At 40.2% G+C, this 26,435-nt stretch overlaps 2 protein-coding genes across 5 annotated transcripts in view; both read left to right on the top strand.

Moving 5' to 3' along the window:
• The first annotated feature begins 273 nt into the window (after nt 1-273).
• Nucleotides 274-20,544, top strand: SPDL1 (spindle apparatus coiled-coil protein 1). Of its 4 annotated transcripts, none has more exons than XM_042826401.1 (13): nt 274-342; nt 1,778-1,816; nt 3,504-3,671; nt 5,697-5,873; nt 6,416-6,610; nt 6,903-7,052; nt 7,690-7,788; nt 8,583-8,693; nt 11,053-11,193; nt 11,943-12,052; nt 12,222-12,409; nt 13,454-13,790; nt 19,722-20,544. In XM_042826401.1, the coding sequence occupies exons 3-13, from the start codon at nt 3,513-3,515 to the stop codon at nt 19,870-19,872; spliced, it is 1,818 nt and encodes a 605-aa protein (XP_042682335.1). In that variant the 5' UTR covers nt 274-342; nt 1,778-1,816; nt 3,504-3,512; the 3' UTR covers nt 19,873-20,544. The 4 variants fall into 4 exon arrangements, with proteins under 4 accessions (XP_042682335.1, XP_042682333.1, XP_042682336.1 ...); XM_042826399.1 differs by having other exon boundaries at nt 3,494-3,671; XM_042826402.1 differs by lacking the exon at nt 274-342 and adding an exon at nt 374-573.
• A 2,449-nt stretch (nt 20,545-22,993) lies between these two features.
• Nucleotides 22,994-26,435, top strand: part of DOCK2 (dedicator of cytokinesis 2) — a 153,583-nt gene continuing 150,141 nt past the window's right edge. The window contains exon 1 of the mRNA XM_042826108.1: nt 22,994-23,215. Within this exon, the coding sequence (XP_042682042.1) occupies nt 23,179-23,215 (37 nt within the window). The 5' untranslated portion in view covers nt 22,994-23,178. The remainder of the gene's footprint in view (nt 23,216-26,435) is intronic.

Raw genomic sequence — 26,435 nt, 5'->3', positions numbered from 1 at the left:
GCTGAACGCAGTCCTCAAGGATGCCGTACGCCAGCTACGCACCGCTAAACAAACACAAGCAAGGGCTGATTAACTTCTCAGAACCTCCCACTCTGTCTGCGCAGATACCATCCGCTCCCTCACAGACGCTTTCGCGCCCACGCTACACATAACGGTCGCCACGGGCACGCGCCCGCTTAAGCGCACGCGCAGTTCCCCCCCAGCGGGCAGGCGGCAGCGCGCACGCGTGCTCTCTGCAGAGCGCGGCTGGCGGGGGCGGCTCTCGCGATACTTGAGGCGGGGCGACGGAGGCGAGTTTGAACGGTGGCAACGGTGGCGGCGCGGGGCGAGCGCGGGGCTGAGGTAGCCGGAGGGGAGCGGAGCGGCAGGGCGCGGGGCTGTCTTTTGCGCGAGGGTTTTGCTGTCTGTTATTACTCCTTCTGCGTTCTCCAGCGGCCCCGGGGATGCTGAGCGAACGGGGCTGCGCGCTGCCTGTATCGTTAACGTGACGTAACGGCCTGCGTTAGAGAGCTGAGACAGCGCTGAGGTGGGCCGGTTGCTGAGGTGACGTGCTTGTGGACCGGGTGCTGAAAGGTCAGATTGCAGCCTGACCCGTCTTTTGTCTTTGTAATACTTGTCCGCCCAGCAGTGCGTATGGCAGAAGCCAGCACAGCCCTGCAAATCGCTTGGTGGATGATGAAGTAGAGTTGTTCGAGTAACCAAAGCAGTCTGTAAGGGGAAGATCTGGCCTCAAAGACAGGAATTGCCTTGGATCTTACAGCTGTAGTCTGACACCCATCAGTACTTCTGGTTGGGTCTGTGCTTAGGTGGCTGCTGTTTGTGAGCCCTGGGGTTGGCAGTGAAAATAGAAGGAAGATACAGAAGGGAAAAGAAAGTTTAAGTGCCAGGAAAGTGCCTTTTTGTCTCTCACCTGTTATTTGTTGTAAGGAGTGGTAAATGGCTGAATAATGGGTGTCTGGACACTTCTACACTGAATCTGTTATAAACTGTAGCCAAAAGTAAGTGACTCCTGTAAGGGTGTAAATGCAGACTGACTTCTGTTGTTCCTTCTTGCCCGCCCACTTCGTTAGCTATTGATTTAACTTGAAAAACTTTTCAGATCAATTCACTTAACCTCGTGTAGAACATGAAGTAGCAATCTATTCCCCATACCACACTGTAGCTTTATGAACAACACTTCCTGGTCCAATTGAGTTCATCCCAAATAAGGCAGAGAAAAGTTGAGGTTCCCTGTTATCCCAAAGACATACTTATTCTTCTTCCTTGTACTCAGCAAGAAATTTGTGAATAGGGAACCAATGGGGTTTTTTTAAGCTTCAGTTAGAACATTTTTTAATTTCATTACATCCTTCTGGTGTTATTCAGTAAATGATCTGTTGACAACCAAAAGAAATTGTCTTTGAAACTGCAGGAAACATCGGAGGAGAGACTGAAGAAATGGATGGTAGCAAGGCAAATTCACGCGTGGTCCCTAGAAATGCCATTGGTGCTGGAAAAAGGCAGCCCTGGGTGTAGCCCTGCTTCCCAACTTGGGAAGACAATTGCAGTGCGTCTTTCCTTCGGCAGCAGTGCCAGATTTAGCTGTTCCTCTACTACCTGACAGCTGTCTTAACAGAGGTTTGAGTAAGATTTGCCTTTCTGTGGGGTTTTAGCAGGTGATCTCATTTCCGTGAGACGGCCGCGGTCATTGAGCTCTTAAGACAGGGACTGCTGTGAAGGTATCAGCAATGTGTACTTTATCTGGACTGGACAGCTGTGTTTGTTGTTTGTTCCGCAGGGCATGAAGGTTAAGTGAAGCTTAAATGGACTTTTGAAGGTGAGTTAAAAATATTACTGAAATTTAATGTTAGCCAGGGGCAATTAAATTATTTCTAATCTTCACGTGTTTCTGTTGGAGCAAACAAGTTATTTTATTTTATTTTATTTTTTTTAATTTCTGTTTATTAGGTAAGAGTTAATTAACGCCCTTTGGTGCAAATGCCTGCAGGGACTTTTGTCTAGTTTTACTTATGCTACCTTCTTGCCTTTAACAAGAATTAGTTAAAGATTAAATTCCAGGCAGTGTGTGTCTGTGTAATACTTCCAGTGTTCTATAGAGTGTTACAGGTTCTCCTTACATATTATGTGTATGTCAAATCTGTATGGTTTAAGATTTATTTCAGGTTAAGGGTGTAGAACTGCTGTTTCAAGTACTGGAATAAGTAGACATGAAAAAATAGTTTCTAAGTTTAACATAAAGAACAAATTAGGGAAAATTAATACTGATTTCCATCTTGTCTCTGTTGAAAGGAACTCACAGGGTTCTAATGCAAAGGTTTTCTGTCTGTTAAAATGGTATCTTATAAAGGAAGCTGAGGAGCTTTAGTGGGATTATTTTTGGTACAGCTTGCAAAGAACGAAGATATTACCCTGAAAACTTACTTACAGTCTTTGCTGTATTCACAAGTGAAATTTGCTCTACATTAAGACCAGCATCTTGTGCATAGGATATCTTTGTGCATGTCAGCCAGTAGGAATGAAGGACCTTATGATTTTTTTTGAAGTGATATAAAAATTAAGATCATTGGCTCTGCGAAATTGACTGTAGTTTTTGTGTTATTGTTACTGTGTGCTTTCTGAGAAAATGCTTAGCTTACATGGTTCAGAAGCTCGAGTTTACTTAGAGATCTCTGTTTTAATGGGATTGTTTTGTACTGCATGGATTTAGAAGGCTTAGGAGTAAGCAGTCGTGCAAGCAATTGGTGCAAGTGTGAAATGAACTTTGCTTTTTAAATATTTTGCTTGAATCCGTGTTTTTCTTTCTGAAAAATCGTCCTTTACTTATCTCTTATGTTTTGATATGAAGATGAAAAATTAATGAATTTTCTAAAACTTGTGACAGACAGACGGTTAGTAAAAGTAGGCTACCTGAACTAACTTTAGTTTAAAGCTAATAACACTCATGACAAACAAAAGTAAGCGCTTAAATAAAAATCTCTGTGTTAAAATTCATACATTCTAATCTGGACTTTTTACTTTCCTTCAACTGCCTCTGCCCATTTCCATGTCCTACTTGGTGTCATTAGGAGTAAAACGTTTGTGAATACAACTGTCTGCATGTCTTAAGTGTTATTGCATGCACATGGTTTTATTTATGATAATGTGGAAGACATCACTCACATGAATAATGGTTTTTAGCCTTCTCTGTCAAGGTAGCTATGTGTTGGGTATCTCTGATTCTGCTGCAGTTGCTGTGTTGTCAGGAACTGCTTTAGGGTATGCAGGACTTGTTCCAGCATATGCTGTTCCTGCTCTGCAGTCACGACCAAGTTGACAAACTAATCATGTTATTATTCACAGGACTGCTTGTTAGAAAGCTGACCGCTTTTTGTCTTGTGCTGATGCAAACATGCACCTCTGTATCCTAATAAAGCATGGAAATACAGTAACTTTGTTCAGTTGAACTGCTGTAGCAGGTTGCTATTGTAATTTTTTTTTTTCTTTTCAAATTGAGGTAATAATAGGAAGAAAAAATGGAGACAGAGACCATTTTAAATCTTAGACAGCAACTGAAAGAAGCAGAGAACGAGCGAAGGAAGGCTGCACAATATGGCTTACACTTGTTGGAGTCTCAAAATGAAATTCAGAATCAGTTGGATCAAATACGTCGGGAACTAACGGAGAAGACTGAGGTGAAGGTTTTAAGTAAAAGACTAAGAAGTTACTTCTATTTTCTGAAAGTCACAAGTGTTTTAAATGCCTTCTAGAATTTCTAGATGGACCTTAATTAAACTCCTTATTTTAAGTATCAGGAGGGTTTTTGATCATCGCTTTAAGATACTGAGCACAATTTTATCCAGCTGGGCATGGTTTCAGAGCTCATTCTGCATCGAGTGCTCAGTACCACGTAGGATTAATTACCTCTTATTAAAAATGAATAGTAGTTGCTGAAGTGTGTGTTGGGTCTGTTTAACGATTTGTGATATGCTTGCCTTGTGATCTTTGTGTTGCTTAAAGCTGTACAGAAGGCTTTGGACCACCAAGGTGGTGAAATTGGTTTCATTTGCTGTACATGCTTCAAATTTTCTACATACTGCAGGGCTCTGTATTTTAGTACATTTCTTTACAGCTTAGAAGTAGCTAAGTGTTAAAATATAGCAATGTTAATTAGTCTTCCAGTCTTTTAGGTAATTGTGAGAGAAAATTGAAGTGTAAGGAATCTTTTTCTGCTTTGTTAAACGGTTTAATTTTGGCTTGTTTATTCTCAGCCTAGACTTCAAATCTTCTGTTTGTCTTTATTTGCTCCTAGCTGTGCATTGCTGTCTCCTCCGTTGTGCTGGAGCTAAAATGTGTATTTTTCTCCTGGCCAACTGTTGTGTTGTAGCACCCTGCTGTTCTGGAGGAGCACTAATAACTTATTTTGATTGGTTTGCCATTAGCAGGCTTAGTGCAAGAGAGGCAGTTAGAAATTACAAGTGATAAAGAAGGCATGACAGGATGATCCTTCTGTGCAGGCAGCCTGCTGTGGTACTGCTCTGTTGTGAAGCTGCACCGTGGGTTGCATTCCACCACTACAGACTTGAGCAAATCTGAGCTAGGCTTGTGTGCACTAGATCCATAACGGAGTTCAATTTCAAGGGCTGGGGGAGGGAATTGTTTGCTTTTGTATTGCACAAAAACGTGTGAAAATCGTGATTATCCAACGGATAATTTAGGAAATGATTTCTGCTTTTACCTGTGGAATCTGAGAACCAAAACAACGCTCATGGATACAAATGTGAATTTTAACAATGGGTACAAGATTCTTCAGAGAAGTTTTGCATGCGCTTCTCTACAAGTCCATTTAGGTACTTGATAGCATTAGACTTCTTGCTTTCCATGGGTCTGCACTACAGTGCGTTGCCAAACGCTGTCTTTGAAGCTTGTTCTATGTATTCAAGGTAAATGTGTCCTTGCTAAGCAGGTGTCTAGGCTGCAGGGATGGATTTCATACCTGACAGGTCTGTTTTATGTTCTTCTATCTTCTGATTTGACTTTAAAATTTATTTATTAATAAAACATCCTGCACTTGTAGACTCTCTAGGTGATTTACCTTTTCTACGTTAGTGTTTTCTTCTCCTTCTGCTTAATGGCTAGCTGAAGGAAGAGTGCATTGAAGGAGATATTTGGCACAGAGGAGGAAGGTAATTAGGAAGGCATTTTTCAATCTGGACAGGCTCATCGGATTTATCACTATCTATTGTCACATTATAACACTAGGAAGCTTTGTCTTTACCAGGCACAGAACCCAGCTGTTCTGCAGCAGGGGAACATTCAGCGTAGCGTAACAGCTCTTAATGCAGTTGGATTCCATCAGTGGTAGAAATACAACATGAGAACTCAAAGTTTTCTGCCTCTCCCTCTCTTCCCCTCACCCTCCCAAAAATAAAATTACAAAGTTTTCAGAACTATTTTGAGTAGGAAGAAACACAGTTTCCACAGAGGAGAGAATATTACATAATCCACTACCAATTCAATCATAAAAATTCAGAGTGGGGGGGATTGAGTTTTCCTACTCCTTGTTAGTAGGGCATGAGAATTCCCTAAATGGATCTTCAACAAAAGGTTGAGTGAATTTTGTGCTTTTAGTAGCTGGGGTCTTGATGTAGAACCTTTACTCAGTGAATTGTTCTGCATGAACATTTTCTCTAGACTTATTAGCATGTTATTTCTTTCAGAAATTTGAACAAGAGAAATATTCTCTTCAGAGAGAAATCGAACTTAAGAATAGGATGTTGGAAAGCCTGAGTTTTGAATGTGATGCCCTCAAGCAACAGCAAAATGTGCAACTGGATAAACAGAAAGAACAGCTTACCAGAGCTCATGGACAAGAAGTCAATGACCTTAAATACAAGGTTTGGTATCTAATATACATATAACATGTTGCTAATAGCACTTGAAGAAGTGTTATACTCAGGAGCATGTACTTGTAAGCAGACAAATGTAGCAGTTGTGTTGTGTAGCCATGCTTTAGTTTGCCCTGTAAGTTCAGCAGTTCACCTCTGAGCTGAGCTTATGCTTTATTTTCAGCTACCGTTACGAAAGAGTTAAAATTATCATGATGACTTTTATTCAGATCAAATCTTGAGTAAACACTTCAGGAAACTAAGGCTGAAGTTGTTGATTAAAGAGCAGAGAAAACGCATTCTTAAACTTGTCAAAGAATGTTGTCACAGAACCAAATTATTGACATTAAGACGAGGGCTCATTTAGTTGATGTTTAACAAACAAATCTGCATAGTTACACTGAATTGCATCTGATTTTAAGGCTTATTTTTAAGAGATGACCCTTCAGTTGCACTCGTAAGGCATTTCTACAATTAGAACGTAAGCCAGAAGCATTGTGCTTTCGACTATTTAATTATAAGAGTTTACTTAGTTCTCAAATGTCTTTAAGTTGGAGAATCTGAAGGCAGAACTAGATGAAACTCGGCTCTCTGAGAAACAACTGAGGCACAAAGTGGACCATCAGAAGGAAATAATTGCTGCCAAAACAGAAGAGCTGCACATGATGTCTGAACGCGTGCATGAAACCATGTCTTCAGAAATGCTCAATCTTCAGATGGAGCTCACAGAACTAGAAAGTGTGAAGGTATGTGACTTAGCAGTTGATCAACAGGAATCCGAGCTACTTGAAGGTAAAAATTCTGATTCTTATTGAGTTTTAATCGCTGTGTATATTTAGCCAGTTGGATTGGCCTTGTGGTAAGAAATTATCCACCAAAAAAGCACAATAGTTTTAAGTACGTTTTAATACAATCCCTTCCACATAATATTTTTGCATTAATGGCAGTTATTAGCAACAAACCTGTTTGGCTCCTTGGCCTGCTTTTCTTGAAACTGTTTAATAAGCTTTTTATTTCATGCCTGATTTTTGTGTTTAGGCCAGTGTTGAAGAAAAGCTGAATGAACTGCAGTACAGCAAAGAGCAACTAGAACTCATCAACAGTAACTTACGTAATCAGCTGGAGCGTCTACAAGCAGAAAAGGAAGAGAGGGAAAAAGAAGTTGTTTCTTACTGTAATGCACTAGAGGTAATTTTATTCAACCGTGCTGAATAATCCCTGAGTTCAACAAGTAGCTGATGCTAGATTTCCTCTGAAATAGGAAGAGGAGCCCTGAGAAGAATTCTGACTGGGAGGGAGGAAAGAGAGAGGATCTATTGGCTAAATTATGCTTAGTAGATCGATGTGACCTGTAAATAAGTTATTTCTATACTGATGTTCTCTTGTGGAAGGCTATGTGTGAAGATCCTTTGCACTGCAATATTCTGCCTCATAAGAGGAACTTGTAGCAGGTCACATATTTCCATTTCTATTTCGCATTCCTGCTGAATGCCTTGCGAGATGCTGTACTAGGCAGTAGCAGGTATGTGACTCAGTATCACAGAAAGGCTGGTAGTTTGCATCATCATTCCAGCTGAAAAAGCTCTGAGTCTTTCTCTCAAGGGTTCAGTAAAGCTCTTGTCTTGAAGAGCAAGTGGAATATTAGGCCTTCTAGTGAAACAACTTCCACAGTCTTTATGGCTAGAACTACATACACAGCTAAATGCTGTAGTATGAGTATTTACTTGTGCTAAATGCCTAAGAAATTAACATATATAACAACTTGATTAAATTATGGATCTGATGTATTGCATATTGAAGTAATGCTCTCTTTGCTTAAATCTAGAAAGCTCGTGAAGCTAATCAAGAGCTTCAGGTTCAGCTGGATCATGTGGTGCAGCAGTCTTTGGACCCTGCAAGTAAAGGCAATTCTCTCTTTGCTGAGGTACAGCTGTGCCATGGGTATCTGGGAATATTCAGAGGAGGGAAGATAAACTTCATCATAAGAATTGGAAAGAACTTGTTTTCAGTGCAACACCTGATTATTTTTAACTGATCTGTCTGGCACAAGTATCTGTTCTTCCAATAATCCTTCAGTATTGAATTGTCTGGGAATGCCTGTAGAAAAGAGTTTTTATGCATTTTCTAAGGTTGGGGAGTGAAGTCATTAAAGTTGACTGGTTGTCAAGATGAAAGATGGCAGTCTGCAGCTCTTGGCTCTGAAGAGTTTTATTCAGCTGGTAATCTTTCCTTAATGCAGAAGATAAATGTTGAAAAACCTAAATACTGGTTTTTTTAAAGCTGCTGAACAATGGCTGGATGTTGGAGCGTTTGGCAGGGTTTGTGAACTAGCCTTTGAATAGGAGTTGAGCTGGTACTGAATGCCAGCCTTTTCTGACCACGCTCAGTGAATGGCTTGAGTTGATGCACTGTTCGTATTTAAGTTGCTTGCTTCGATTTAAATCAGAACAAATCTGTAGTGAAGCTGATGCTTTTAAAATATTATTCCAATATCAAAAGTGCAGAGAAATCCCTTCTACTTTACCAATGGCCTTCAGCTGCTTGCAGCACTGTCTGCTCACTGTTTATCTCACAAGTGTTGCTAATAGCACACTGCTGATGGGAAAGCAGGATTTTCAGAACCAACATCAATTTCTAGGCACCTTCTCTTGAAACTCAGAATCCAAGTGACAACATGTTATCGTTTTCATAGTAATAATTGTGAAAAATGTTCTGTAGGTGGAGGACCGTAGGGCAGAAATGGAACGACAGCTGATCAGTGTGAAAATAAAATATCAGTCACTACAAAAACAACATGCATTCACTAGAGAACAATTGCAAAGAATGAAGGTATGATTATCACTGTAATGCTCCAGGGTTTCCTTGGGGTCTGATAAGTCAATGCTTTAGAATGTAGGCTAGGAGGTCTGATTCTCTCAAGTATGGTAGCATCAGTCTGGGTGGATGGGCGGGGAGGAGCAGGAGACATCATTGCTTTTAACTCAAGTAGAGCTCATCAGCCTTCTTCCAGTGCCACTTCTTTATTCTAGAATGCCAAGTTGCACTGAAGAAGCTGTGCTTACTTTAGCAGTAGTTTACTGGGTAAAGTATAACAGTTTCTGTCACTCAAACTAGCTTTCAGTTTGTCTTGCCTGTTGCTTTGTTTTTTGTTTGTTAGTATGTCAATGAATTATTTGTTTTAATTGAGGCTATTAGGAGTAAACAACCTTCTCTTCCTCCTGTGATCACACCTTTTTCCTTCTGAGTTGCTTTCTTGGTTGTTTTCTTCCTACTTTTCCTATACTCAATGCAAGAGCAAGAGTTCTAAGTCTTCTCACAACTGTTTCAGTTAGCCCGTTTTCTTAGATTGGCAGCTTGTAAGTTAATAAATATTGTTGAGAAAGCTAGTTAGCAGAAGCTGTTTTGCAGCATCCCATTTACACTATCATGTAAAACTGCCATCTGTTTTCATGTTGGCTTTCTAATCTCACAGTACAGGAGTGGATTCTTTGAGTTTGATCATGCATCTTGTCTGAGAACAGTGCTGAAACAGAAGTGATGATAATGAGTAGCACTGCACAGCTGTGTAGCTTAACCAAAGTTGAAAGTAAATAAGATGTCTGAGTAAGATCAGTTTTAGAATCTCCCTTCCTCCTTGTGCAGTGTGGGCGATGGCCATTCAGCCAGTTATGAACATTGTATTCTGAAAGGCTTTACCTGGCACTGAAGTAAATTGGTATCCCTGTTCTCTTAATGTTGGAATTCATAATTTCAGTGGCTCAGGCTGCCTTCTTAGATCCCTTTTAGTATCTCTTCTGTTTTGCATTGCATCGTGCTGCTGTGTTAAACTCAGTGTTGAATTAACTGATTTCTCCTTGTTCAGCAGCTGGCTCCAATATTGTAGTTAGCTGTGTTATTTGAGCCTCTGTTGTCAGAATGTTTGAGTGTGGTATTGGCTGATAACGTGTGAGGATCTGACTTAGGACCGTAATGTGAATGCTGCTCCCATAGAGGTTTCCTCATGTCTGGAGTGTTCCCATAGCTTGCAGTAGCCCTTCCGGTTTCTTAATTTTTCTAATTGTTTTTTTATGTAGATGAACTGCTGTTGTCAGTCTTGACAGTTAGCAAATGAGCACTTAAGTGAAGGGGAAACATCAGGATTCTACATCCTTGGGAGAAAACGAGTGCACTTCTAGTGAGCCAGTGGGGATTAAAATGTTGTGTTCCCCTTTTCTCTTGCACAAGTTACAAGGAGGAAATTGAATTGTTTTTAATTCCAGTTTGAACACATAACTGTTAATATCCTTTATTTTCTATTTGAAAGGTAGAAGATGGCGTAGGGTAGATGTTCTTCTGCAGTTTTCTTTGTTAATCTGCAGTCTAACTTGCTTCTGTTGATCCTTTCCCTGGGACTTCTCCCACGTGTCTTTCAGTGGTGCTCTGTCCACGCTCACTTGTCTGGTGACAATGCCACAGTTCCCATTAACGCCATGTTCCATGTGTGCACGCCTGCGTGTCCTTTTCCTGTGTGAATGCCTGTTGTGCCACTTACTACTGACTGTGTTAAGGACCTTCTGTCGTGTTGCTGTGATACTAAGTGTCAGAAAAATCTGCTGTAAATATGAGAGTTGGATACGCTTCTCCTTTTGTAATGAAAAAGGATATTTCTGTGCTTGGAAGGGTTACATTTTGGGATAAGTAATACAGAATATAAACGTAAAATACCATCTATTCCTCAGAATTAGAAATGCAAAAAAAGAGTTATGTTCTATTTTTGTTTGCTTTTTCTTCACTTTTTGGAGTGCTGGAGTATTTTAAGTGAGAAATTCTTCATAGATATGTTTAGCTTTCAAGGGGCTGGGTTGTAGTGGGGTTCTTCTTACCGTGGAGTTTAAGTTTGCTGTGAAATGTCTTGTGTACAACTTTGGCAGCATATTTATAGACTCCTTAGTCATTGAGGAGAGATAGAGCACCTTGGGACCATAATGAGTTCAGGAAGGCCTTATCTGTCTGGAAAACTGTTAGTATTTGCATTGTCTTAGAGTGGCACTGTTTAATTGTCAGAGGTGCATTTAAGCATCCAGTGCTGTTCTGTATTCACAGTTAGCAGCACAGGGCTTGGATGCCCTAAGCTTTCAGGGAAAGAGGATAATATTTTCTGTCACTTAACCCAATGCTTGTTCTAAGGATTTATTACCTTTTTTTCCAGCTGCAAATGGCTACCCTGCTACAGATGAAAGGTTCTCAGGCAGAATTTGAGCAGCTGGAACGCTTGCAGTCAATGTTGGAGCAAAAGAATGGTGAAATAGAAGATCTTCTTGTGAAAGTGAGGCAACTAGAAAAATTCAAGGTATGTGGTCTGTGATTAAGTGAAGTCACACAATTGGGAGTAACATAGGAGAAAAACTGTGAAAAAATGTCATGTAAACTTGATAGGTATTTATTTCTTTCTGTACCATAAATAGTCAGGAAAGAAAAAGATTGTTTCAGATAGCTGTGGAGTACTTCTATCTGTTGACTGATAAGAGGTTCTGAGATCTGGTTCAGATCTTCAGATGTGTAGAGGGACAGTTTTAAATCTGAGTAGCGTTTTCAAACAGCAAAAAAGAGGTGAGCCTAATGTAACACAGTGCTGATGTGTGTTATTGAACACTTGCTGCACCTGTAACATCTTCAGTAAAGTTTTCATCTAAAAATTGTCAGTGACTTTGGCTGTTGAGTAACAGGGTTTGTCCTTTACCTTTGTGCGTCCAGCTGTTGAAGCATAGAAATAAAGACTTGAAGCAGATTTTTGGAGGGAAAACTAAACGTTCTGTGTTTTCAAGTAAAAGAGGAAGATATTATTTTGCTATTTGGAAACCTTTTGGATTAGGGAGCTTGTTGCTTAATTTTTTTTCTCTCCTTTCATTGTGAGAGAGAACTGCTAGTTTCAATGCAGTTTGGCCTTTGTAGCAAGTTCTTCTGAGGGTTCTTGTGTGTTTAAATGTTTCTACAACGAGGCTTCAATAGAGAGATGCACAGAGAGGTCGACCCAAGGACTTAAGCCAATGTACTTCTGAAAGTTCACTAGTTAACAGCTTAATGTTTTCATTTCATGAGACTTTATATGAGAATATGGAAGAATGTAGAGCTGGTAGCAGCTCAAAAGGAGGAGAGTCTGAAGACGGTTACTACGCTGACTTGCTGCAAATGAAACTCGACAACTCAAAGTAAGTCAAATTGAGGTAGAAACTTTAATAGCACTGGAAGATCCCTTTTTATCTTCCTGCTGCTGGATTTTAAATGTGGATTTTATTTGGAGCAGCTGAATGTGTACTTGACTCTGTACCTGCTGTCTGAAAAAGAATGTCTGAATGACTGTATTTTCTTCCCATCCAGCAAGGAAACCGAAACCTTGAAAAATGAGCTATCTTTGCAGAGAATGAAGGCTTTGTATGAGAGCCAAAGGGTTCTGGAAGTTGAAAGAAAACTCTTTACAAATGAGAGGCATTTGCAAGCTTGTCAGAGTGAGAACATGAATTTGCGAGTTATGCTGGATGAGTTAAAAATGAAATATGAACCTGAAGGTAAAAAGTTATTTTCCATATATATATATATTTATATATATCTATATCTATCCATATATAGAGGGCTGGAACACCTCTACTTTGAGGGAAGGCTCTGGGGAGACCTCATTGTGGCCTTCTAATGTTTGAAGGGAGTCTATAAACAGAAGGGGGAACAGCTGTTTACAAGGGTGGATAGTGATAAGACGAGTCTTTAAAATGAGACGGGAGGTTTAGGTTAGATGTTAGGAGGAAGTTTCTCACCCAGAGGGTGGTGAAGAACTGGAACAGGTTGCCCAAGGAGGCTGTGGATGCCCCATCCCTGGAGGCATTCAAGGCCAGGCTGGATGTGGCTCTGGGCAGCCTGGTCTGGTGATTGATGACCCTGCACATAGCAGGAGGTTGGAACCAGATGATCGTTGCGGTCCCTTTCAGCCCAGGCAATTCCATGATTTTATGATACATGTATAGCAGTAGTTGTAGGTATCTGTTGATGAGAAGTATCAGCTTGCTCAATGCGAGCAGCTAATCTGACCTTTGTAATGTACGTGAAACACTTGGAGGAAAAGCTGTTTGGGAGTGTAAGGTGTAAGTGTAAGTACTGTAGATGAAGTTTTAACAAGAGGCCCACCTGAAAAAACATCTGACACCTGCCTTTCTGCAGAAACAAAGGACTTGCAGTCTCTGGAGGAAGATGAGTGAGGAGTTGTTTGGACAAATTTGTTTTAGTACATTTGTCCAAACCCAAAAGCTTTAATTTTTATTGTATTTGTGGAAGCTTATGTCAGCAGCCTCCAGAACAGTAGATCTGGTGTTTTGCAAGCCTACTTCTGTTGCTCTGCATTGTAATGTAATATTACTAAGAGACTGTGTTCTCTGGAAGGGATGCATGTTATCTCTTAAGAATTGTTGTGAGGTCTTAAGTCAGGTGAAATGTTCTTTACTGGCTTTAATGGTTTTTCTTTACTGGCCTTAATGGTTGGAATGTCATTTTAGACAAGTTAGCCACAAGTTATCTTTGTTTGTGTACACAGAGTACAGCTCTTCTATTTTTTTTTCCCTTAGAGTTACTTAAACTCACTAAAATTAAAAAGAAAAGGGAGAAGATTCCAGTGGATGCTGCTTGTGAGTACTTAGACAGCAAAAATACTCCAGCAAATGAGGCACATCTTCCAAGTAAGGAGGAAGCTAAGATGACTTCAAATAACTTGGAGCAAATTGATTCTTCATCCAAAAAACAAGCGCTCGAAGCATCACCAATAAATGTAGCTCTTCAATCAATGGACAAAGCAGTGGAACCTGAAAGAGAAAGAAAGAGAATTAAAACTAAAGATGACAGTCTTGACACCTGCACGTCATACAGCAGAAGCGGAAGTAATTTGTTGACTTCTAATGCCCCCAGGTCAGTGTCAGCTTCTGTGTGTGGTCAAGGCAATCAGCACAGACCTGCATCTCTTTTCTTTCGCTGCATGAACTATGCTATCCACTTGTTTATCTGTTTCCTCAGTGTTGCATGCAGTGCAATTCCTAAGCTCCGGCTGCCTACCTTCAACCTCTCAAAACCTTTTAGAAAGATTAAAATGGAATAAATCATAAAATTTATGAAAAGGACTCTTGAAACTGCAACTGTTATTGAAATGATGTTCAGGTTAAAGGTGTGTGCATACTGTTACGACTCAGTTGTTTTGCCTTTCTTTCGAAACTCAGACTGTTTTCTGTCATGTAACTGCATTGCATCTCAAATTTAAAAAAACCCCAGCAGTAGGTATCGTGCTTCAGTTTCAGACCTCGTTCTAGCCTTCCTCTATTTCAGATTGAGATAAAAGCCTAAAAAAAAAAAAAAAGTAATTCTTAATCCAAATAAAGCTAACAGAGTTTGCTGTATGCAAGATTATATGTTAATTGTGCTATGAATTCATATTAGCAGGCCACTGCCTTTGCTAACCTGGATGCATGATAACTTGAAATGTAACTGTTAAAACTAAGATGGCGATTGTTTCGTAAATGGAGAAGGAGGTTACTTTTGTTAAAGTGTCTTAAGGCAGTAATTAGTGAACATCTGAATTCTAATAGAAGCAATGCTGTTTCTTTTTCCCCCTCAATTCCTCTTTTCTCCAATTTATAGACATCACTGTATTAAACCTAGTACTCTGGGGGTAATTTCTGGGATGCTTTAGATGATTTGAGCTTATGAAATGATAATATTTGGTAGCAGAAATAACACTCCTGTACTTCTCTTGTTTCCTACCCCCTTTCTCCTTATCTTTTTTCAACTTTATGTTGTGATTGTGCATCTCTAATGTGAGCACATAAGTACTTTAAGTTATCATTCAGGGAGAAAGCAATAGAATGTTTGTCAGGAATATACTGATAAATAAAAGAAAAAAAAAGGTTCTTTCATGCAGCTTCCTTATGGTTTGTTTTCTTTGGCTTTTCATGTAACCCTGATATGAGGCTGGAGATAAAAGGATTACTTGAAAATCTAGAGTGTCTTGAAGCCTAAAGCAGCCCAGTCTAGAATTCTGTTTTATCTGTCTCTCCCACACAATCCAGCTTCCACTGTTTCTTTGTCTCCCTCCTTTAATGTGTATTTTGGCTGTTGTTTTCCAAGATTCCTTACTGAGTTCTCCATAGCAGTAGTTTTTTTACTCACTAGATTCCATGAACCTTCCAATGAGGCCGAGATGTGCCAAAATATTTACTCTGTTTTTAGATACTAAGTTTGTATTTAGTATACAGAAAGCTTTCTTGATAGGTGACTTGATATGGACAAACTGGAGATGCTTAACACTGTCAACAAGAAACTGTTTCCTAACATTCTTAAAAATAGCAGTGTGACTTGAGTTGAGGTTTAAATGTGTTGATTGAGAGAAATGTGTCTGGATTCTCAGCATTCAGAGGGCATTTGTTCCAGAACAGCCTGAAACGTGTTTCAGTTTTGAAACAAAACTGAAGAAAGTTGAATGGTTGTTTAGGGTAGGACTAGGGTAGGGTGTCTTATGTTGAGGGGAAAATGTTGGTGTGAATAACACTTCAGGTCTTACTGACAAATAGCTTTCAGACCTGTGGAATCTAGATTGACAGCAGCTTCCACGATGGAGAATGGCCTGCTGCCTGAGCTCTGTAGTCTGATCCAAAGTGGCATTCAGATGTAGTTGGTTATTTTGACTGGGATCGATCACTCGTGGCTGCTGGATGTGGTTCAGAGGTTGAAAGGAACTGCGCAGTGCAGTCTTATGAAGCTGTCTGCATCAACTGTGAGTGAACGAGCGTTGATGTAGCTACAGCAGTGTGTGCAGGGACCCTTCCTGAGGAGGAAAGAGCAGAGAGGTCAGGCATGGGTGCAAAATGTTGAGAGGAGAGATTTATGGTGTTCTCTATGCGTAAAGGAACAATTGTGTGAACTGGGCAGGAAAATGGAACCTTATTTTTGAATATTTTTCTGAAGGAGGTGAAATGTCTGCAAGCAGTAAATTGTAGGAAAAGGGTTCTGTGGACTGAGGAGGTAAACCTCTTCTGAGCTGGAGGGGGGTTGAGGAAAGGAAAATGTTTTATGGCACTGATGGTTTGGAAATATAGAAAAAGCGAAAGAGGATGAAGCTGTAGTTCAACAAAGGTTTTAATCTTGCACACATAAGGAATAAAATATAATAAGGGAGAGGGGAAACATCTTTCCAGCCCTCCGTAAATCCACCTCCACATCTGGTTTTGAAATGATAGCGGAGTGAGTAAAGGGTAAATCAAGGAAGAAGATTCTGGGCTGTTCAACATCATATCAGTAAAATAGCAAATCCCCAACTAATCATTTCCATAAGGATTACCATTAAGGAATTCCTAAACCTTAACGTTTTTATGCTATATTAAGTAGGAAATCTTGATAAAATCTGGGTATTTGAGAAGCTAGTTTCTTAAATAAGGAATCCCTAGACTGTTTCGTGATGCATGTGGGTAAAACCCTACATGGGGTCGTTGCTGAATGGAAGGGGGCAAAAAGTGTGGGCAGATTTTTTTGTGCAATAATGTGGCAGTGTTACAGCTGCACGGAATGGAATCCCGCAATTGGAGCGTTAACACTTTAACTCCCAGGGCACTACGTGGTGTTATGATGTGGAATACTGAGAACCAGAAAACACAAAACTTACTATGGTGGTTGGTGAAATAAAATGTTGTGTTGTAACACTTAATCCTGAAGTATGAACTTCAGTCGTGAAACTTGCAGCTAAACTGCCGTGGTATCAGATGGTCTTCAGAATATGACTGGAGCTTTCTTGAGGGAAGTGTGGGAGAGGAACGCTGAATTCTGTACTCAAGCACAAGAATTGGACTGTCTGTTAGAACTGAAAAATAAGAGATGTCTTGTGATGCTCCTGAGGAGCCGCTAGGCCAAATTCCCAGTGCATTGGGTGACTTGAGCAGTCAGTAGAACAGTCCAGGTGAAAAGTACAGGTGAGCATATGCTGAGTAGTGTTACTTTTTATCAGCTCATTGCACATGAATGAGCAGTTGTGTTTGTATCTTCAGGAAAGCTGAGAATAGAATAGAAACTCTGAACTGACTTCAGCTGTTGCCCAGGTTGCAGAGAGCAATAGATTTCTCTAAAACTTTTAGGCTAAAAATCTCAGTCTCATTCCATGTATCCTTGTATAACAGGGGTTTGGTTAAGGGAATGCCAAGTCCCCACTTTGGTAGGTTACATAATTTTGGATGGTTGTTCTTAAACTGCTTTTCATTTGCTTTTTATCTTAGCAAGTGTGTTTCAAGGTTGTTTTAAATGGCTTTCTAATATTTACCGTAGGCACACAGAGTATCTGTGTGGAGGTAATGTCAAGGCATTAAAACGAGGATGTTGCTATTAAGAGTTCTATCCATGAAGATGATATCCCTTGAAGTCTGAGTTAATGCAATTCCTGTAACTTCTTTTGTTTTCACCTGTAGTGGAGAAAAAAACTCTGGCCTGTAATTGCCTGTAACAGTGGATGGATTTCCATGATGAATACATAACGTCGTGCCCTACTTGTTCTCTGACTGAAGTATCTTCCTAGATGTGTCTTCAGTGTAGACTTAAATTGAGGTATTTAGTGGAGGACTTCAAAAGTATTAAATACAGATTTTAAACGTATTTGAGGCTCCTGGTAACAGCAGAAGTGTTTCTATGATAGGTAGCAGTCATGGTTGAGTGTATCGAAAGAGTAGGGAGTTTTCTGGGATGCCAGGGGTATTCACTGGTGTTGTCTTCATGTTCTTTATGTAGCTTGCAAAAGTACCTTTTCCAGTGTCACTGCCAGTCTGGGCAGTCATTGCTTCAGACACCGCATAGCTTGATGCTGCGTTGGCATTGCAGTGAACCACGTGAGGGAACTGATCTAGCTGCTTGGTTTCTGTTTCCAAACCCTAAAAAGGGATTCTGACCCTTGAGAACATGGCGTGTTGAGGCTGTAGTTGGAGGGTTTTGTTTTTGTTTTTCTGTTTTAAAAACAAATAAAAATGCTGAGCTGGGAGTCCCTGGAGGGGTGGTGGTGTGAAATGTTACACTTGGACGATTGCTGGGGGAAAAAAAACAAAGCTTTTTTTCTTTTTTAAATAATAATAATAATAAGAAGAAATATTTATTTTTTTTAACTCTATGAGCCTTAACAGCTGAATGTTGTTTGGTTAATTTTGGAATTTAACTGAATACATTTAAGCGTTGTTTCTCATGATCTGTACTGCCCATATCAATTGCAACTTGTATGTGCATGTAGCTGAGCATTTTAAGTATAAATAGCTACATTTTTCTCTCCTGTTCGAACAAGCAGCTGCTCAGTGTTATTGTGAGGCAGTATGATGCTTTCATTGTGAATTGGATTTCCAAACGTACTTTACTCCATCTGCATTTGTTAGATAATTCTGTTTAAATCCTGTTGTGCAACTTTGGAACATATTTACAGTTCTGTTTTTATGCGGCGTTTTGGTTTGCTTGAAGACTTGATTTGCACATTAGTTGCAAATTAATTTTGTTGCAAACCAACATTACTTGGTTTGGGGGATTTTTTTCCTTTTATAGGAAATTCTGCTAGAAATTCTGACAGCTGGACAGCTTGGGGAAGGTGGGAGGTGGGCTTTGGCAGAGATCCTTCCAGGTGGAAGAGAGGAGTGCAAATGAAGAGCACCTACCATAGGAATGTGGTTGGTCAGAAAGTATCTGTCTCTGAATACAGGTGCTAGACTGTAGCACAGTCTGAAATGCAGATTAAACTCTAACCAAGAGATAATTACTCAGTGTGTTTTCTCCTTACTCCTCCTTGAACTGGAGTCTCTTGTGGTCATGCTCTTACTTGGCCACTTGCAAGTTGCAGCACACCTGAAATGGAGTGCAGCTGGTGGAAAGCTGCTCATGGACAAAAGATGGGTTACCCGTCAGAATTACAGGTGTGGGCTGCTTACAAAGTAAGTCCCAGAGCAAACATAGCTGGCTTAGGGGAGATGCACAACAACCCATAGTTGCTTTGTATTGAGACAGTGCTTATAGGAAATAATGTGCAGGGATGAGACGTTAGGTTTGTATTGACGTGTGAAGTGATGTTTAATTTGTGACTTTCCATAAATTGTTTTGCTTTTGAAACAATAATAGTCAATTGTTTGTAGGAGATTGAGAAAGTATGACTATAAACTAGTTTTAATGACATTTGTATGCCTGTTAACTAAAGCATCAAATACTTTTGAGGTCTAAATGCTTTTTAACTCTTAAACAGCATCGTGGCAATTGCCATTGTGTTCCCACCTACATTCATAACAGAATTAAAACAAATCACTGGACAAATGATGTAATGTTGAGCCTGAAGATAAACTTTCCACTTCGTGTTTTCAGATCTTCAGGAACAAAGATAAAGAGGTAGTAATGCAAACCTTGGTTGGAAACCAGGGTGCTGTTTTTTGTGGATTCTTTTTTGTACTGTTAATACAAAAGCTCAACTTTATCACTGTCTGATGTTGCTGGGACTTGTTTTCACTTGGAGATTTGTTTTCATGTGGTATGATTTCCTTTGCATACGTGGCACAAGTAGTGTGTTTTTCTTATAGGCTGATCCCAACCACTCACCACTTTCAGTAAGCTTTATTTGCCAGATACTGCAACAGATAAGAGGAAAAAAAAAAAAAAAAAAGCAATATTGAAGTTACCAAATGAGAAGGAATTATATAAACGATATTTTCCCCTCTTGTTCTCTGCTTGCTCTGTATTTGCATGTGGATGCTCTCTATCCTGGTTGGCTTGCTCATTTTTGCTTTGATCTTTTATTTTAGCTCTGTTTTTTATTAAGTAAATATGTATTTAGAATGGTTGCTTTGCCTGTAGGTTAACAACCGAATCCAGATTTGAAGCTACAGAAACCCAAGATAAGAAGGAAAATGTAATCACGACCAAGAAGAAAACGCAAAAGAAAAAATACACTACATTGCGTGTGTCTTCTAAGCCAACTCCTGAAACGCAGTGTGCTCAGCAATAAATCTGGAAGGAATCTGAATAATTTGGAGTCCTGCTTCAGTAGGAAATACTTCTTGCACATAAACATGCAGGTTCCTGATGCTGATCTGCGTTGTTAAATGAACAGTATGGCTGCATTAATGATGCACACATCTGATGACTTCACTTCCCAGAGGACCCTGCTGAGTGCCCAGCAGCGTCACCTGGTGTCGCCTGGTGCTGAGACTGAGCACTTGTTAGTTCTTGTTTGTTTGAGTCAGCGCTGTTCTGAAAGACAAGCACTTGCTATGGAAGTCACCTAATGTGATAAATGAGGGTTAACCCAAGCAATACCTGGTAGGCAGTGGTGACTAGAAGAAAGCAAAGCTGTCTGTAATTGCTCCTGAATTTCTTCCATTTCCTGGATTCAGATTTCTTAATGTTTTTTCCCCCAATTTGCATCTGCACCTTCACTGTGAGGTTGGTCTGAGAGCTGAATGTGTGAAACTTTCTTCACACGCTTTGTGAGCTGGTATTATTTTGAAACTTTATTTTTACTGATAATTAAAATAAACTTTTGCTTTTTATTCCTTCCTAAGGTTGATCTGTTGCATTGGAGACAAAATACTTTTTTTCTGAAACTGCCATTTCGAGAGAGATTTGACGGCAAGCATTTTGTTTGAGAAATACGACTTAATAAAAGCTGGTAAATCATGATGCGTGTGCCGTGTCTTTGTTCTTAGGAAATGAACTGTTGCATTCAGTCTGATCTATGATGTCTGTGTAATCTGAGAATCTTGGTAGTCTTCTTCCAGCAGGTAAGCAGATACCCAGGGAAGAGTTCTTTCTTCTTGATGTTGACTGCACGTATGAACACCGTGTGGAAGAGACTGTGCTTCTCGTAGTACAAGCAGCAAACATTTCTTTCCACATGGTTAAAGGATTAATTTTGTTTACTGTTACCATATGCTGAGATGCTATTGACATAAAATAAGCAAAGCACTTGGTAGCTTCAGTTAGAGGAAACCTCAAGTAGGTCGTGCATGTGTGTGCCTTAAGTGGGTATATTGCACAATGGATCGATGCAGGGCAGTTACTTTTACATCGAACTGCTGAGCATGTGACAATTGAGTCTGTAAACTGAAGTGACTTGTTGGTGTCACAAGCAAAACGATGTTATTTCAACAAATGGCTCAAACTGCTTAGGGTCATCTAGTTACCCCCAAGAAGTGTTGCTTTACTTGCACTGCTGCTGTTTATTTTGATCATGTAGTTATCTCACATAATAAATGCATGCTTATCATTCTCTTGATATCATTCTCTTGAATTAGAACTAACAGGTGGGAGATGTCTGGAATTCAGACTTCTGTTGCTATGACATACTTAGGGTACTTTCTTTTAAGTTCATGAAAGCTCTTTGTTTATTTTTGTTTTTCCTGTTTTGTTGTATCGGTTGCAGGATCCTTATCTCGAAGACAGGACATTCAAGGGATCAGAAAAATATTTGTAGTGGGACCCTGGTTTGGAGATGAAATTTCTCTGTATCGTTTATTTTCCAAATATAGTAGTCATCTATTTGTGCTAGTTTAAGTGATGAGGGTTTAATAATGGAAAAGAGCCTGGTGTGAAATACCACTTTCCTCAGGACTTATGCCTGCCTCCAATACATAGTGAGGAAGAGCAAAATTCTACAAGATAGTAGATGCCAGTCATGGTCTTTGGGCTAAGCAGAGCATGGGAAGGGGGCATTTGCTGCAGTAGATTCAGAGCAGGAAGGGAGATGTGTTATAGTTCAAAATGCACAGTAAAATGAAATGGTTCAGCCTCAAGATCCAGTTTCACGAGAGACAGTTGAAAATGAATGTTCAAATGGAGAAGAGTAGTTTGGGACTCTGCAGCTGAAAGTGTCCTTAGTTGTAGATAATCACAGTTACTCAGAATCTAGCTCATGTTAGTAAGTCTAACATGGAATGCCTGCCAGTGTGCTGTTTTAGCAAGTTATTTTTTTCTCATAGATTGCTAGCAAATCCTTCTACTATGCATCATGAAGGCTTTTTTATTCTCTCTAGAAATATATTTTGGGGTACCTTGTGTAACAGAGAAGAAATCTGGCAGCTGGGACTTCTTATGACTGCTGGTTAAAATTGAGAACTGGCCTGTTGTGTTATCAGAAATTTCCTGACAGATGCAGCACAGCACCTTTAAAACCGTTCATCTGAAGAACAGTTGTGACGCTGTTGTGATACGAAGAACTTCTTTCTTGTGTGGGTGATGGAGCTCTGGAACAGGCTGCCCACAGCTGTCTGGGCACCTGGCTGTGCTCCCTGGAGACCCCTGCTCCCTGGGGCAGCTCTGGAGATCCCTGCCAACAATCCAGGTCTGTGATTCTGTAGTATCCTAAGGGCAGGATGGTTGTATGGGTTTGTTGTACCATGCAAGGCAGAAAGAAAATATGAGTGTCTTCTGGTTTTCACATATTTTAAACTGCAAGTAAAGAACATGAATGAGTGTCGTGTATTTGACCCTTATCCTGTATGTTGTATGTAGTCCAGTCAGTGAACAGCTGTACTTCATCTCTGCGTCCCAAAACGTTGTGTAGGTTACCTTGCATGGCAGCCTGTGTGAAAGTAGAGGCTGTAAGTATTCATATTAAGCTAGTTGTTGAAATTTTGTTTAGATAATGAGTCAGGGTAGTGCTGCTTTGCTCAGAGAATAAAGAGAAACTCTGCAAATGTAACATTGCAAGATGGGACGGGTGGAGTTTGAAAATGTGGTTTTGTCTTTGCCTCGTTTCTCACATGAGAATGTGACTGTAACATAAAAACAAAACCTTTCCAGAGCGGGTTAAAAGGAAGTAGTTTTTAAGATGTCTTGTGGAGTCGGACGATTTCGAATGTTTCTGATTTAGTTGAAGACGAGAGCTCTTGGCAGCATGAAGGTGTAGTTTGGGTGCCTGGGCTTTGCTCACAGTACCCCTCCAGTGAGATGCAAGCTTAGGCGTCGTGCAGGAGAGAAGTGTGGTGGTTTTGTTTCTTTTTGCTTGCTGATGTGTTACAGCCAGTGTCACGCAGCAGAAACACCCAGTATGGGTTTCCCCTCCCCCACGGCACTTGGTACAATATCTCAAGTTGAGAAAAGAGGAAGGAAGCTCAGAAGAGCAGCAAATCTCGCAGAACCCATACAGCTGCCTCGACCAGCTTCTGTCTCCTCCTCGTCATCAGTAACAGCAGCTGAGAAACAGATTTGCTTCCAGCTCCTTTTTTTGGTTGTCCATCTTGAAACCTGCATTGCACAAACCTCGTTTTCCTCCGTGTTGGGCGCCCTGCGGAGCGGCGCAGACTGATGCGTGATGGCAACGTGGCACAAGACAGAGAAGAGCGGCGTGGGTATGTAACAGTGAGCTGCCTTCTGAGTTTTGTCCTCATAACTTCTGAGCAGGATGTGGGTAGGTGTTATCTCTGGTGTGAGAACACCCTCCGCTTTACCATGGTGGTTTAACTGAAATGGTCAATTTCATACCAAATTCTAATTTTCCAGAGAGAGCAACAAGAAGCATGTGAATGCCAGTTTGGAGAGGTACTGCTTCTGCCCCACCGTGCTCTCACTGCTCTAAAACATTGAACTGCCACAGTAATGCAGCTTTTCCTACCTCTGTTTTAGAAACACGTGGAACAATTGCTGCTCATTCAACAAGGAGCAGCTTGAGGTACAGTGGACAGATGTCAGGGAAAGGGAATCCTGCAGTTCTCCTCAGAGAACATTAAGTTGTCATTTGGGGTTAACATTACTGAAAAATGTGCATGCGAGTTAGTAAGTGCTTTTTGGAAGGAGTGTCCTTTTCCAATAGCAGTTTTCCATAAAATTAATAATTTGCATAAAGGACTGAATTGCAATTAAAAAAAAAACAAAACAAACAAAAAAAAGGCCTTAAAATTAGCAATCAGCACTGAAGCACTCAAAGGTAATTCTTTGAAGTTAACTGTAGGTTTCCAGTACGGAACATGGTTTAGTTTATGCTTCCATTAGTTTGTTACATGCTAGTGTGTAGTTACTAGCCTGGAAGCCCCAAATTACTGTAAAATCTTTTCATTTAAATTGGGGTGTAATATTTGATATTCATTAAAAGCATGAGCAGAACGGCTTCATGAACTAAAGTGAATCAAGGAATTAATAAGAGGAAAAGAATGTCTTCCTGTTCAACTACCATGTGCAGCAGTGGCAGAACTGTGAAACAGAAGGAGCTTGTTCTGGTGGCAGTATATGAAAATGAATGTGCATAAAGCTCTTCTGAGTTTTACAAATAATCTCATGTACTTCATGTAATTCTGCACTTTTTTCCTAAAAGTTACTGACCCGAAGGACTGCGTTTGCTGGATGAGTGTCTGCGTGCCTACTGGCGATGGCGTATCTTGCATGTGGATGGAGTGCTGGATACTGAGTAGCTCTTCATAAGGATAATATGGAACAAGCTTCGTTTCTGGGGGCTTTTTACAGGGCGTTATTGTGGGTTGGAATGATTTACGTAATTACAGAGAAGTCGAGCTTTTCTTGCACTGGTTTTAAACAGAACGGGAGACCATTATGTAACCTGGCAGTGTTCAGTGTGATTCAGTGATTTCTGTGTGCACGCTGCCCCAGTGCAGCAGCCTGGCACGTCTCCTGAGGAGGTCTGCACTCTGACGGCTGTCATTTGTGCCAAGGTCACTGCTGGGCGTTGGTAGCAGGGGGAGTTTGCCAACTGATCACTTCACAGCCAGTGTGATTGCTGAGTGTATAAAAAGCTGATGTGACCTTGTAGTCTTTGTGATATCTGAGAGCTGCAGTGAAGAACACCTGATGTCTTTCACAAACTTTTTTATTTCATAAACTGGTAATCAAATGCAGAGATGTTTGTTTTCATAAAGGCAAACAATGCATGTTGATTGGATGCTTCTTTGCTTAAAATTCAGTATTCAGAATAAGTAGTTTTGTATAGCAGTAGTCCAATCTATCTCTGGCTTCAGACTATTTAATTCGAAATAGCAAGATGAGCTAAAATCACTTAGTGTGTTTTAGTTGTGGTCCATAAGAATCAATCAAGAGAAGACACATAATGACAGTATTTCAACATTATTTCAACTATAGAGATGACATGGGGAATTGTAAAACTCAGAAGGGCTGGTTTTACTGCACCTTGCAGTGGAACTGTGCTCTTGCTGCCTTCTCAGAAGTCATCATCTCTAAGCATGGCACACCCTTCTTAGAGTACAGGCTGTGTGCAGCTCATAGGGCGCTATCAGTGCAATTACAGTTATGTGCAGGTGCCATTTTCTGAAATGTGTGCTAGAAATATTGCTGCTACTCCTCCCACCCATCTCCCTGGTTACTGCTGTCTCCTCAAATCTGATTACTGAGGTTTAAAACAGAGCCAGGAAATTATGAGAATGATTTATTAGCATAAGAAGTCTTTAGCTGATGTGCTAAAGACAGTTTGTATTACTCATATTAGTCCCGTGAACATTGCAATCTGTTCTGTCATAAGTCAGATGAGGGGCTTCAGAACTTGGGGAATTTTCAAGCACCAGCAATCCAGCATAGCTTGTCAGCTAATGGCCAGCACTAAGGGAAGACTGACTTGCTCTCATACAAGTGTCCAGGTCACTGAAAGTAGCTTAATGTCAGAAAGAGTGAAGGTGAGGACAAAGCAAACATGAATATTTCCTTTTATTTGCAAATACATTTCCTGCTGCCAATTTAGAAGTCAGTTAGCTCCTGGACTGCTGTTGAGTTTAGTTCAAGGATCAGCCAGCTACCGTTGGTCTAAAAATCAACAGAACACAGGAACAGTGAAAAGGGATGAGGGAGTGACATAATGGGAAATGGTGCAGTGAATTATGTCATGCTTTTAAGGAACTCTGTGTTCAAAACCAGACCAGATTGGTAATTTTGATAAATTTTATTGAAGTAAAGGAAATTATGTGTCCAGTTTGTGAAGAAGCAGTCTGACTTATGCTTGGCACTGTCATAGTTCCTGAGGATGGTATCTTTTCTGTTACATACATTGTGGGGCAGAAAGAAGTAAACCTAGTTAGCTACAGGTTAGCTAACTTCCTCAAGAAAAAATTCTATGCCTTTGTCTGAGCTGGACTATCAGTGGCCAACAGAGAAATAAGCCTTTAAAAAGATCATCAAGTTTTGTATCGCTGGGGGCTTACTGTAAATTTGAGTCTGTAACTTTTATAGCTGGCAGATATCAGATCTTAAGGAAAGCATGACACGAAGGACTTCTAAGCTTGTATGTCACAAACAGTGACAATATCCATGTCTGAATCTACTCTGTTACAAAACAGAACAGGAAAAATGAGTACAATAGTCAAATGGATTTTCCAACAATAATGAAATACCAGTTAAATCTTCTCTTGTTGGTCTTATTCACAGTTTCTGCTGTCACACAATTACTTAAGTTAATAGAAAACTGCACGTTCAAGGAAGGTCAGCAAGGCTGAAAGAGAACTGCAGCTTAAATACAGAACTTCCTTTTCTTAGCCATGCTAGCTGTTGACTCGCAGCTTATTTGGTTTTCCTTAATTTACGTGGGAAACTAAAAATGTATTTTATTTCTTTTAT

The sequence above is a fragment of the Centrocercus urophasianus genome, unplaced genomic scaffold (genome assembly GCF_019232065.1).
Source record: "Centrocercus urophasianus isolate 14NV4802_14NV808 unplaced genomic scaffold, USGS_Curo_1.0 seq_26, whole genome shotgun sequence".
Classification (NCBI taxonomy): domain Eukaryota; kingdom Metazoa; phylum Chordata; class Aves; order Galliformes; family Phasianidae; genus Centrocercus; species Centrocercus urophasianus.
The sequence above is the reverse complement of the archived record's forward strand: the minus strand, read 5'-3'. Positions and strand labels throughout refer to the sequence as shown.